Source organism: Carassius gibelio, chromosome A5 (assembly GCF_023724105.1).
Source record: "Carassius gibelio isolate Cgi1373 ecotype wild population from Czech Republic chromosome A5, carGib1.2-hapl.c, whole genome shotgun sequence".
Lineage (NCBI taxonomy): Eukaryota > Metazoa > Chordata > Actinopteri > Cypriniformes > Cyprinidae > Carassius > Carassius gibelio.
In genome coordinates this window covers 28,426,853-28,440,259 of record NC_068375.1, presented here as the reverse complement: position 1 = coordinate 28,440,259, position 13,407 = coordinate 28,426,853, and the positions used below count along the sequence as shown (strand labels likewise).

Genomic DNA, 13,407 nt, shown 5'->3' with positions numbered 1-13,407 from the left:
GTACGTCAGGCGTTTTGGTATATCGTTCCCATACGTGGTGACGTCACCGCAGCATCGAAGTGACCTATGATAGGGAACATCTCGGTTACGTATGTAACCTTGGTTCCCTGAATAGGGAACGAGATGCTGCGGTTCTGGCCGTTCCGTACCTTGATAACTCTTCATCTTCAGTCATGAAATCTGAGCGAAATGGCGCGCTGCACCCAGGTATATCATGCGCGCGCATGCGCAGGGTGGTGCTATGCGCCATTTGGCCAATAGGATTGGCGGGATGGTATAGGGCTTCAGACATTCGTCACACCAGAGGTGTTCCCATACGTGGTGACGTCACCGCAGCATCTCGTTCCCTATTCAGGGAACCAAGGTTACATACGTAACCGAGATGTTTGAAGTACTCCCCGCGACGCCATCTTGATGTTTTCAAGTGGAGGTGACGTATTTCCGGTTTGAGAGTGGAGCTCCACTCGCCCATGGTCTGCAGCCAGACCCTTCTCCAAATACCGGAAGCTGACAATAAATATAATTTTATACCTATTAGATTGTTTTTTGTTAACTTCTACACTTACTCCAACCCTAAACCTACTCATAAAAATAATGCAAAAATAATAATGATTGTTTTACAGTGAGAAAAAAAATACGTTATATTGATGTGCGCATGCCCAGTAGTTTTTGCTGTCTGCCTTAACCCTGTTCACTACACTTCCCATGCAGCTTCGCGGGCTAAACAGGAAATTGTCATGTCAGCAAACAGGGCTGCGTTTCACCAAAACATCGTAAGCTTGGTCGTTAAAGTTTATTTACGTTGGTTTTCTCTCTTGCCTAACATTTAGTAAAACACATTATCTTATGTTAACAGACAATATTGTTATTTTAACAGGCAATATTGAAAACAGTTTGCGCGGGTACTTCGTCTGTTTTTGAGTGTCCTCAAACTGGCATTACGTCACAGTAAGAAAAACCCTTTAAGTTTCCAACTACAATAATAATGTAAACCTACAACATTTTTAGAAATACCAAAGCACTACTTATGCCTATGCATTAATCGGACGGGTCTTATTATTAAAACAATTTTTGTTACATTGTTTCGTTGCGCCATGGAAGTTATTTGAACAGTTCTCTGTTATAGTTCAAATAACTTCCCTGTTATAGTTCTCAATTTGTTGAGTGACATAATGTCCATTTTTTTTCCTTATCACTGCTAGTTTGTCCGTTTTCGCTGTTCCTCAATCCTCATTTCTGCTAGTGTTTGTTTGCCATCTGATCTGTTTTTAGACAAAATCGAAAATCATAATGAGGAATCACGGAATGAGGAACTGAGATAAAAAAAACAACGCTGTCACGAGGCTGTTGGAAACTTGTAAGAAGTCAGATCAAGGTACTGAACATTCAGATGTACTACTCTTAGAAAAACAGCCTCATACACCTTGCATGCTCTTTGTTTAAACTATCACCAGACTGTTTGATTCTGAGGATATTTTTATAAGGTAGGTTATTTTGCAATTGGCTATTAATGTTGCTTATGTCTTTGCAAACACCTCTATAATTCAGTTTACATTTAATACATGTGTCAGGTGAAGTTAATTTCTCAAGATTAATAGATGAAAGAAAAATCATTGTCTGTCCCTGCAGCACTCCCAGGATGAGAGGAATTGTTGCATTTTACCTAACCTATTTGCCATGCCTGATACTGGGGATCATCTGTGTGGCATTGGTAGTTCACTGGAATTACAGCTATCGAGGTGGATTTGCATGGGACGGCTCAGCCAACCACTTCAACTGGCACCCAGTCTTAATGGTCACTGGTATGGTGGTGCTTTATGGGAATGGTATGTTTGATTGGGTGTTGTTTTGGCTTATGTTTCATGCTACTGTAGCTATAATATGATAACACAACTTTGCACAGTTAATGTGTTGTAAAAAAAAAAAGTGTGTGATTGTTTTATTGTTAGTTTTAAGTTTAGGATGTTACAGTGTTGCCAGATTGGGTGGTTTTGAATTTGATTGTGTGGGTGGATTTCCGTTTGGGGGTTTCCAAATAAGTTGTAAAGGCTAATTGGTTAGTAAACAAACCCAAATATTCATGTACTGCATCCAGTCAGTCATCACATCTTTGTTAACACGTGCACACTGCAGAGGCGCTGATGTTGATGTTGACACCCAGACTTGCTGCCAGTTACGAGGGATCATCAAACAGACGTGATGTTTGTTGGAGTGGGTGGGTTTTTGTGAACTTTTGGGCTGGAAATAGTCCATCCAATCTAGCAACACTGGAAATATTATCATATTTGGCTAAATATTTTATTATGTTGACTTCTGACTTTTGTCAGTTTTATCAACTGAACAGACTTTCTGACATCAGTGACTTTTTGTCCTCTATTAACCAGCGGTCATAGTGTATCGTATTCCTCTGACTTGGGGTCACAATAAGCTCCCGTGGAAGCTGTTACATGCTGGACTTCTGCTCCTTTCTTTCATTCTGTCTGTTATCGGGCTTTGTGCCGTGTTCGACTTCCACAATGCAAACAACATACCCAACCTTTATTCCCTCCATAGCTGGGTGGGGATTTGTACCACTGCACTTTTTACTGTACAGGTGAGTATCATGTTTAAAAGTGTTGATGTACAGTGAAGTTTAATAGTGGCTAAAAAATGAACACACTTTGTATATAAAAGTTAAACTACATTACATGCAAAATGTTTACAATTATCAGTGGTGTTAGTAATTCTCATTTTTTTCTGATGCTTTTTCTAGTGGGTTATGGGTTTTACCACGTTCCTCTTACCCTGCACTCCAATGTCAACACGTGCTTTTATAAAGCCAACTCATGTTTGGATGGGAGGAATCATCTTGGTACTGAGCATTGTGTCCTGCATCTCAGGGATCAACGAAAAGCTCTTTTTTGCACTGTAAGTGAAGTATGAATTAGCTTTTGCAATGAAGACAATAAGAACTTATATTTAATTGAATTATATATGGCTATTGATTTTAAATAGATCTTCATGAAGTGCTACCTGCTTTTTAACTAGATCTGATCATTAAGGTCTAATCAATTTGATATGATCTATATGGTATAATCAATATGTTTTAAGAGTTGAGGTATAAAGAAGTAGGTAGAAAACGTACTCATAAATATAGAACTCACAATAGATTAAGTGTACTGTCATGCCAAATGAGTTTTACTATTGGTTCTTTCCTCAGAAAAGGAAACACCAATGGCACACTGTCTTATTCCACATTACCACCAGAGGCAATAACTGCAAATTCATTGGGGGTCATCATTATAGCATTTGGATTGGTTGTTTTGAAAATCTTATCCAATCAGATATGGCAGCGTCCTGAGCCAGGCTATGAAGAGGGAGTTTACCAGGTAAAAGACAGGATTTGTTGTTTGTTAGATTTTTTTAGAACTCTTTGTTCTTTGAGTTTTGTGTGCTTAATGTTGTGACGAAAGCAATGCTAATTATTTTGTCTCGGTACAATTCTCTTTATATTCATAAATCGGTAGTCAAGAAAGTATGTAACAGTTTTTTTCTGTCAGGGTTCGTTTAATATGGCTCCTTCTCATTTTCAGCCGCTGGGGTATGATGGAAGCTGATATCCTAAAGCTGAAATATCTGACAGCTAAATGTTTATCTGTGCTCTTCAACGGAATCAAAGTCCCCTGATGTTGCAACTGTTATCATACAGAGCACTGCAGTTTACTGCAAATCATTTTATAATGTTTTACATTTGATTTGATTGTACAGCTGCTGTTGTTGTAGAACATAATGCAAATGGTCATATATGTAAAATAAAAATGCTTATTTATTATATGAAAGACTTGTGTAATAAATGATTGAAATCAAGGTATTGCCTCTTCTTTGTTTGTTATACCAGTTCAAACCGGCTGAGAAGGGGGTTAAAAATACCAGTGACAAATCACTACGCGTCATCATCAGCAAATACCCAATAGAAATCGAGACTGTCTAGCTCAAATCAAAACACTCCACAGAGTGTATAAAATGTGCATATCTACGCTGAACTCAAATAAGTTATCATTTGATTGTTTGACGTTTACGCACTAAAACATAAATATAACACAAAGCCGCACTAAATACTGTCCTAAATACATTCAGAAAAACTGAGAATTGACAACGAAAAGGGACAAGCAGGTCAATCCTAATTATTGAAATATCGCGAATACCACAGCGCACCTGTCTTTATTTATTATATATTTTATTAAAAGAAAAACATTTTGGAGTCAACGATTAAAAAATTGTAATAAAATAACATTTATTTCAATAAGACCTACGTCCCACATGTTTTGCATTGTTGCGTTTGCCCCGCCCGCAGAGGGGTTGCACCAAACATGGTTTCCACTAGGTCCGCTTTAAAGATATAGTTGTCAGGCCTCACAAGGAAGCGTAGCTATTGTTTCATTCGTGTTCGTTGACATATTAGTCTGTTGTCATGTCTGGCCGAGGAAAAGGCGGTAAGGGGCTTGGAAAAGGTGGTGCAAAACGTCACCGCAAAGTCTTGAGAGATAACATTCAAGGAATCACAAAACCAGCTATTCGCCGTCTAGCGCGTCGTGGAGGTGTGAAGCGTATTTCTGGACTGATCTATGAAGAGACAAGAGGTGTACTGAAAGTGTTTCTTGAGAATGTTATTCGTGATGCTGTAACATACACCGAGCACGCCAAGCGCAAGACTGTGACCGCTATGGACGTAGTATACGCTCTGAAGCGTCAAGGCCGTACGCTGTATGGTTTTGGTGGTTAAATCTAATCCGGACCGGATTTTAAAAAAGGGTCTTTTGAGGGCCGCCCACACATTCAATTACAAGAGCAAGTTAATGTCTCATTTTCTCCTTCATCTTTTCTTCTCTTGTTCTCCACAACACACTTTCTGTTTTGATTAACGTTAGATCACTAAAGTTACCATAGACTATAAAAATATGGATTGTCCGTGACGTCACCCGCGATAGAAGTGTGTTTTTGAAGCCTAAAGTGTGCAGAGCATAGACCTCATATGATGCATAGACCGTAAAAGAAAGAAATGATGTCTATGGTGCAGAGCATGAGCATGGCCGTGGCCATCTTCGCAGTGCGTCACCGCGCGACCCTCCCGGGACAATCAAAAATGGGCAAAAAGGCGGGAGCTACTTGCTGAAACCACGCCCACCTAGCGCGACAACAGCGGCAATCCCTGTCACTCAAGTGGCCACGCTCTTAATCAGGCAGAATTTAAAATTCACTCCCTTCACAGTTGTCATGAAGGGCAAAATTAGCTATTAAGACCAAAATCATTTTTTGCACCAGCCTGTAAAAATGTTTTTTTTTTTTAGCTGTAAAGTTCGAGGTTGGCGCTCGAACGTTACTCAAGTTAAAAAAAAAGCAAGGCGTTTAGAATTGTTACATTAATTCTATACTTGCGGTAGTAACCGCGGTAGTAAATGCCATTAATTGATACTTGCGGTAGTAACAAAAACATTGACAGTTCATTAGTTTATAGATGATCGGACAGAAATGTCAGTAAACCTTTTGACATTTTCATGTTCACTAAATGTTTGTAAACTTGATTATAATTAAATGATGGTAATGAATAAGGTTGGTTTGAATAATAATGAATGAATATGTCTATGAACAATAATGCACTGGAAGTTGTTCCGTATTGTGAATAATTATGGCAGTTGTCAGGTACAATAACTTTACTTCCATAAGCCACAGTCTTGAATGATTTGTTTGCTGTTGCCTTTAAGAAACTATTGCACCATTTAAAAAAAAAAGACCAATTTGCAACCTATCTAGATACACCGTGGTTCCATTTACATTGAGGTTGCCACCATGTGACGTCGGCATGAAATAAAAATTGACAAGTCTTTTTTTTTTTATTGGAATACTGTAGTCTTTATTATAAATAACTTATCCGGGCACTTCAATATTTTCAAATAAAGAATCTTCTCTTGCGATCACATGTGAGGGCGCGAGGGCGTGGCTGTCTGTCTCCCTGCCTCTTCAGAGACCTATCAGAGGTTAACGTTTTTTATATTAAATGGGGGGTACAATGGTGTTTCATGCAGAGTTGTTCACACTGTTAAAGAGATGGATTCTAATGTTAAACATGGCCAAAGTTTTAAAAAATAATTTAGAAAAATGACTGAGAATTTCTTTGCAGAAAATCTTACTTCTGGGTTGGTACCAGTTTGGCTGTTTTTTTTTTTCCGATCGTGGATCTAATGACGTAGACGAGAGTGGAACTCCTTATAGACGGTTTCTGGACCTAAGTTAACTTCCGTTCTGTGTTGTGTATATCGGTCTGGCTGCGGTGCCATCTACAAACGCAGTTAAAGTCAAGGTGATGAGTAGACTGAGGTTGGGCTCAGGTGGTTGTGCTGCGGGATGTGTTTCCCATACATTTATTTATTTTTGGAGACTCGCCACAATAGATTTTCAAAAAGGCTTCGTTAAATAAACATGAGTAACGTAACATTATGTACTGCATGTTTAATAATAAGAATTCCTTACATTTATGTTTAAATATCAAAACGAGGCACGGGTGTTTTTATATCGCTGTATTTCTGAAGGAGGACTTGCATGTTATATGCCTGATAAAGCAGTGTGTGAGCGTTCCAGCTCTGCTTTGTTTACAGCTGTTACTGGGGAAACCTCTATTTCTCGCGCTTTATGTCTATGCTTTAAAACATCTCCTGCTGGTAAAGAATGAATTTGCATTTTCATTAAGTTCGCCTTATCCAAGCAGCAAACATATTTTGTTTGTTATCAAAAAATATCTACTCTAGACAGACTTGGCTGTTGTTATTGATTCTATTTGGAGTCTACCGGAGGTTAAGTTAGGTCTACAAAAGCGCACACGCGCAGTAACATTTGTTTATGTTGATGCCCTTGAAACAGTCTATATGAGCATTTCTCTCAGAAAAGGGCGCCCGCGCACACGTTGACCAGAGGGGAGCAAGACCACACACATCAATGCGCTTCATTGGGAAATCGATAGGAGGCAGTGGTGTTTGATATCCTTTTTCGTTTTATTTTAAAATACAGTGAGGAAAATTGCAGTAGCCAAGGCGAACTGACTGATGTTATCAAGTATGCTGCTGTTTGCAGAATTATCGGATTTGCATCATCGCGGACATCACACTCCCAAGTCGAATGCACAAAGTCTAAACTACCCAGGATGCAAGTCCAAAATTTTCCAGAGAGAATCGGAAAGCTGTGATAAAACTAAAGACTTTTTGGATATATAAAGGATGCAGTAGCCTACTAGTCTATAGGTTCACAAGATTTGGTGAAACTGTGTATGTTACAAAGATTTTGAGGGGAAACATAAATTAAGTGCACGGATAGATTATAATAAACACTACAGTATTCCATTAAAAAATAAGAATTTCACATTTTGATTTCATTGTGACTTTAAAGGGCGTTGTTAGACACAACACACAGTGGATTGACTGTCACATGATTTTTGTTTTTACAATAATTATTTACAAAGTTGCAGGATAATACAGTATAATACATTCTGTGCGTGTGTAGGCAAAGTCCCTTTATTATTGTATTGTATTCTATAGTATTTGGTATTGGCTATGTGTATATGTGTGTGTATGTGTGTGTATATATATATATATATATATATAACTGCAAATTAAATATGAATAAAAGTTGTACCTATTTGTCATAAATAAGCTTTTTGTGCCCTGGTCGATGTTTATTATTTCTTACTAATGAACCATATACGTTATTGATCAGATGTTGAATAATCTTCAGATTTCGCTTAAAATAAAGAGTGAATTGTCTGTCACTTGTATTTATGAAATATTTTTTAATAAATGTGTGTAATAGGCTATAGATAAGTCAATCAACATCACAGTACAGCAATACGTTTAGCAGTAGTTCCGCCCTGGACAAAGAAGGAACGTCGTGAAAATCCTCGCTTTTAAGACTGTTCGGATAAAAAGTGGCTAAGTGGCCTTTGTATATCCACTAAATATAATTGTAAGAATATTAAAGGTTTTGTAAGTATTACATTGTTGAAAAAAGTGCTAGAAATGTATCAGAACAACATACACCGAGATCGCTTCTGTTATGGCACTCCTCGACTGTTGAGAGCACTTTTCCCTTTATATACTACTAACTTCCGTTTTCTTACTAACAGGCAACGTCTTTATATGTGTAATGTTGGTAAATTGCTTATATACAAGTGATTCAAATCATTTACTGGATGTACATATGTTATCATTAATAGATCATTGTAGAAAGAATCTCCGTGAGATTAGAGGAGGTTGAAATGGCTACAGCGCTGATCTGTGTTACCTTCACTTAAGAAAAACGCTTCAGTTTTTTATTCTGTGACCAATCTTAGTCTAAAACCACCACAAATATTTAGATTAGGGTCTTTTTTGTGCATAGTGTCCGTCATTTTAATTGTGATTATCAAATTTTAATATAGAATCTACAAAAGAACAGAGGAAGTGCGATATTTCCCGCTGCGCCTCGCACTAAATTTGGACGCGTTTTTATTATTGTACAATAAACCGAGCGATGTTTTGAACAAAACATAAGCTGCTTTTAAAGAGGAAAGACTCTGCTATCGGGACGTGGTTTAAAGTATACAATCCGTCACTCTTTTTCGCGGAAAACCTTGTGTTTTTCAAAATTAGAAAACACATCTACGAACGACTCTGTCATGTTGAGAGCGTCGGTTCAGGGAGTTGAGTCTATATGGTTCTCATCTCCCGTTTAAATCCCGCCCTCAGCTGTTGGATGTAAACATTGCTTGACAGATCTGTACTACGTGACATCGGCTCCAAGTTTACTGAAACTATGGCAGAAACTGCTCCTGCTCCCGCGGCTGCTCCGGCCAAAGCCCCGAAGAAGAAGACGGTAAAGGCGAAAAAGCCTGGACCAGGCGTGTCAGACCTTATCGTGAAGGCGGTTACCGCTTCCAAAGAGCGCAAAGGAGTTTCCCTGGCGGCTCTGAAGAAGGCTTTGGCAGGTGGTGGATACGACGTTGAGAAAAACAACTCTCGCATCAAGATTGCTTTGAAATCTCTGGTGAAAAAGGGGGCGCTTGTTCAAACTAAAGGCACCGGAGCATCCGGATCTTTCAAGCTGAGCAAGAAACCAGCCGCCAAGAAGCCCGTTAAGAAAGTTGTGGCGAAACCGAAGAAACCAGCCGTGAAGAAGAAGGCGGCAGCCAAGGTGGCGAAGCCCAAAAAGGTAGCAGTAAAGAAACCTGCCCCGAAGAAGTCTCCCAAAAAAGTGAAGAAACCGGCTGCGCCCAAGAAAGCCGCCAAAAGCCCGAAGAAAGTAAAGAAACCGGCCGTGAAGAAAGTTGCAAAGAGTCCTAAGAAGGTCAAAGCAGTGAAGCCTAAAGCCGCAAAGCCCAAGGCTACCAAGGCGAAGAAGACGGCCGCTAAGAAGAAATAGACTGCCACCAGACTTCATTCCACAAACCAAAGGCTCTTCTTAGAGCCACCCCATCTTCACAGAAATGCAAATGTCCCTAACGCATGTAAGAAGGCTATTGCCTTTTTAATAGACTGAGAAAATGGTTTTTGGGTGGGGTGCGACACATTTTGAGCTGTCTTGTTGGATAGGGTCTTATTGCTTAGAAATATCACCAGCACGAACGGCCAGGACAAATACTTCTGTGTAAAATCGGTTTGTAGAAACACGTGACAGTCTCTTCCTCTGTACCTGATGCTCAAAGCCGATTATTTGCTGTAGATTTTCAATCCTTCACAGATTAGACAGAAGAGTCCGCTGGTTGGAAAGTGTCCGAAATGTGCGAAGATTTCATCGTGTACGAGCGTGTGCACGTATACGTGAGAGCTTTTGTGACTAAACACTGATTCGTGTACTATATTTATATTTTTTATATGATAATACTAGAGTTTCCTGTAAATATAGCAATACAGAACACACATTTAATTTATTCATTGTTAATGGTTTGTTGAATGTTGTTATAAAAGGCAAGATACATCCCATCGGTTTTTGTGTGTGTGTGTATATACTATTGTTTTTACCTTTTACTCATAAACCTATATTTTGTCCAAAACCTGTTTTACTACAATAAAAAAATAAATAAAAAATAAATGGTGTCAGAAGATTATTATTATCATTCTGTAAATCTGCTTAATGTACATTTTTGAATGTCATGTTTTTAAATTAAGGACAAATTTTCTTATTAAAAGCCATTTAAAACTTTGGACAGACCTCTTTTTTGTATAAAAATAAACGTAAAGGTTTTTCCTTAAAATTTATGTGAATGTAAATGGTAATGTTAATGTCACTGGACATGGTTTCATTCGTGACTTCATTTTGATGAAGTTTTTCACAATTTTCATTGTTTTTGCTTGTGGATTGGCAAATGTAGATATTCAAAGTTCATCAAATAATACGAGGTAACAAAAGCAGCAGGCATTATAAAAGAAGAAGAAAAAACCTGTCAGTCTGTTAGTGCCTTCTCCCTTTAGGAGTGAATAAAGGAGTCTTTCAAAGTCAGGTGTTATTTGTTTTCAGTATAAACAAAATCTTCAAGATGACAGACATATGATTATTATTTTCGCCATTAACACATTTAACTGAAAAAGACTGAGCGTTATTCAGATAGAAATAATGGTTGGTACTACATTATTAGCTTTATATATTAAAATCAATTTATGGTATGAAATCTATCTATCTCACAATGAGTGACCTTTTGAATGATTCATGAGCAGAGTAATGGAGAAAACAGCACTCAAAAACAGGTCAAGCCTGTTCAATTACTCATGGTCTTACTCAGTTTGAAGTAAAAGTAGGCATAAGAAGTAGAATTATTTTCAAAACATATTTAAAGATCACAATATTCCAGATATACTAGGAGATTCACTTTCATTATGAGCCACATGTTCAAGAGATGCTAAATCATCCTCTTTTGTAAATGGTATGATTTTATCCAATGATAATTCTGTTTCTCCATGACTTAGCATATGAGTCCTTTCCCCATATACAAAGGTACATTCCGTTTCATAATGGACTTCAGCCATCTTTGACACTGTATCAAAGCATATATCTTTATCACTTTCCTCCCTGACAGCATGCGGATGCAGACATGGGTGACTGAAGAGGTGAATGTCTTGAAGGTTTGTGGAGTCGCGATGGTACGACACCAGCTCATTGCTGAAGTCAACCGTTTGCACAGTATTCCGAGAGCACAACTTCCCACATCCCAAGAGACTGGAGAAAGCTTTGCGGAATTCTGCATTAAATGCATAAACTACAGGATTCAAGGTAGAGTTTGCCCATCCACACCACACGAAAACATCAAAAGTCGTCTTATTGACACATGGGATCTGTCCGGTGTTGTGGAGGCCAGGGTCACAAAATGGCACCATGCAGTTGAGAATGAAGAAAGGGAGCCAACAACAGACAAACACGCCCATGATCATCGACAGGGTTTTCAGGACTTTGGTTTCCCTCTTAAATGCGCTTTTTAACTTCTCTTCAGGTGCTTTATTGCAGCTCTGGCAGGACTGAACATGCTTAATGGTACACTCTTGCATTGATATCCTTCGGATCTGCCTTTGCGCTATAAGAAAGATGCGAGTGTATGTGACAATCATTATGGAGACAGGGATGTAGAAGCTGATTAGAGATGAAGTGATGGCATAAGTGCGGTTTAAACTGGCATCACACTTTTCACCGATTTCTCCCAGGTCTTCTTTATGGCGCAGACTCTTATGCCAACTCAGCTGCACAGGAATGAATGAGATCAGAATAGAGAGCATCCATGCCACTCCAATCATGACAAATGCTACTCTTCTTGTCATTTTCTGCTCGTAGCTCAAAGGGATAGCAATAGCCCAGTAACGATCCACACTTATGATGCACAGATTAAGAATGGAGGCAGTGGAACACATGATGTCAAAGGCTATCCATACTTCACAGAAACTGCCGAATGGCCAGAAACCCACAATGTCAGCGGCTGCCTTCCACGGCATTACAAGAGAGGCTACTAAAAGATCTGAGACAGCCAAAGACACTACAAACACATACGCCACTTTGGAGCGCAGATGACGGAACCGTACCACTGCGGTGCACACCAGAGCATTCCCTAGAAAGGTGGAGAGCACAAAAATGAAAAGCAGAAAAGCAGTCGTGGAGCGAGTTATTAATTCTGAGACATAACCTTTAGTCTGGTTTACCATCTTCTGGGATTACCCTGGCTACAACCTGAAAAATGAAGTCCTTTGATCAAGCAACCGTTCTTCAGGGTACATTTGAAGATAGTTTAATATCCAAAGACTTCAGGAATTCATCCATTAATGAGAGAGTTGTCTGTAATTGAACATTTCTTAAATAACCTTCCCTCCTTCGTTCAACCAGAGAATTGCGTGAGAATACAGTGCAGAGGGTGAGGCTAATGATCCTGGGGGAGGAGCCTAAGAAAATATAGTAGAGAGGGAGACTGTGACTGCTCTCATATATATTATTTATTCATTTTTGATATATTTTTAATGATATATTTTCATTTTATGTTTTCAGTCATCAGGCTCTTTCAAAGTATTTTTAAATTAATAGCCTACTTATCAAAGAAATAGCCTAAGGCAAGTGGAAAATCTTTCTCAGGACACATCTGCTATCTGACTAGTTAAGTCTAATTAGCATTCATGGGTTCGTTTACAGTTCTGTTCTCCTAAATTCACTGTTACCCACAAGATGGCAGTAGCCTATTCAATAATATCCCACAAGAGAACAGACAGCGGTTCCAATGATGGGAGGTCCGAGTCATGACGGCGAAACGATTCGTTCAAACTGTTCGTTTCAAAGAATCTGTTCAAAAAGATGTTATGTTCAGCTTTTGTTTTACCTCATTACATTGGTCCCCGATCAACATTTATTTTTCCAGATCAGTTATCAGCCACTATTAAGTTAAGTAAATATATTTAGAGCCGAAAATAAGTTGGATTGCAATAAACGATCGTACACAATTCATTTAGCAGAAATGTATTTGCCGAAAATAGGTATTTATTAAAACCAATATTTCTTATGTGGGCTAAAACGGTAAACTATATGCTACTACCTTTTCTATTTCTATATTTCTGTTTCTATATTTCTATTTATATTTCTATGTATAGTAGGCTATGCATGCACGCCATGCTTTGCTGAATTCAGCCACGAATCAGGAATCATTCAGTCCGGTTTTGTGAACCGGTTCAACGGATTCGTTGACAAGATCGCATTAAAAAAGATTCGTTTAAGAATTGAAAATAACTATGAAGTTCAGATATCTGTCTTACTGGAATACATTCGTCCCAACCAAAAACGACAACACCAACAAACATTAAGTAGCCTTCCAGAAAACTCTCCACCAGTCACCCAAAGTGTCAAGCTAGGAGATTATTTAATCCATCACATTTATTACACTAA

General features: G+C 38.6%; 4 protein-coding genes across 9 annotated transcripts; 3 read left to right on the top strand and 1 right to left on the bottom strand.

Annotated features, from left to right (window-relative positions):
* Positions 1-679: 679 nt before the first annotated feature.
* Positions 680-3,846, top strand: LOC128009851 (lysosomal membrane ascorbate-dependent ferrireductase CYB561A3). Of its 6 annotated transcripts, XM_052592980.1 has the most exons (9): positions 700-773; positions 878-948; positions 1,273-1,375; positions 1,455-1,484; positions 1,630-1,826; positions 2,385-2,593; positions 2,753-2,907; positions 3,200-3,368; positions 3,573-3,846. In XM_052592980.1, exons 5-9 carry the CDS (start codon positions 1,640-1,642, stop codon positions 3,594-3,596), a joined length of 744 nt encoding a protein of 247 aa, XP_052448940.1. In that variant the 5' UTR covers positions 700-773; positions 878-948; positions 1,273-1,375; positions 1,455-1,484; positions 1,630-1,639; the 3' UTR covers positions 3,597-3,846. The 6 variants fall into 6 exon arrangements, with proteins under 6 accessions (XP_052448941.1, XP_052448939.1, XP_052448940.1 ...); XM_052592981.1 differs by lacking the exon at positions 878-948 and having other exon boundaries at positions 680-773; XM_052592976.1 differs by lacking the exon at positions 1,455-1,484.
* Positions 3,847-4,450: 604 nt separating this feature from the next.
* Positions 4,451-4,762, top strand: LOC128014988 (histone H4). Its single transcript, XM_052598757.1, has one exon. It carries the CDS (start codon positions 4,451-4,453, stop codon positions 4,760-4,762), a length of 312 nt encoding a protein of 103 aa, XP_052454717.1.
* A 3,993-nt stretch (positions 4,763-8,755) lies between these two features.
* On the top strand, positions 8,756-10,092 carry LOC128009917 (histone H1). Its single transcript, XM_052592982.1, has one exon. It carries the CDS (start codon positions 8,818-8,820, stop codon positions 9,421-9,423), a length of 606 nt encoding a protein of 201 aa, XP_052448942.1. The 5' UTR covers positions 8,756-8,817; the 3' UTR covers positions 9,424-10,092.
* Positions 10,093-10,214: 122 nt separating this feature from the next.
* LOC128009744 (D(1) dopamine receptor-like) lies at positions 10,215-13,158 on the bottom strand. Its single transcript, XM_052592969.1, has one exon. The coding sequence runs from the start codon at positions 12,183-12,185 to the stop codon at positions 10,836-10,838; it is 1,350 nt and encodes a 449-aa protein (XP_052448929.1). The 5' UTR covers positions 12,186-13,158; the 3' UTR covers positions 10,215-10,835.
* Between the last annotated feature and the right edge of the window lie 249 nt (positions 13,159-13,407).

Excerpts from the sequence above, each read along its gene's own strand:
- LOC128009917 (XM_052592982.1), top strand. The coding sequence starts at position 8,818 with ATGGCAGAAACTGCTCCTGCTCCCGCGGCTGCTCCGGCCAAAGCCCCG.
- LOC128014988 (XM_052598757.1), top strand. The coding sequence starts at position 4,451 with ATGTCTGGCCGAGGAAAAGGCGGTAAGGGGCTTGGAAAAGGTGGTGCA.
- LOC128009851 (XM_052592979.1), top strand. The coding sequence starts at position 1,640 with ATGAGAGGAATTGTTGCATTTTACCTAACCTATTTGCCATGCCTGATA. Across the intron at positions 1,827-2,384 it reads GGTGGTGCTTTATGGGAATG|CGGTCATAGTGTATCGTATT; the intron begins GTATGTTTGATT and ends TCTATTAACCAG. Across the intron at positions 2,908-3,199 it reads GAAAAGCTCTTTTTTGCACT|AAAAGGAAACACCAATGGCA; the intron begins GTAAGTGAAGTA and ends TTCTTTCCTCAG.
- LOC128009744 (XM_052592969.1), bottom strand. The coding sequence starts at position 12,185 with ATGGTAAACCAGACTAAAGGTTATGTCTCAGAATTAATAACTCGCTCC.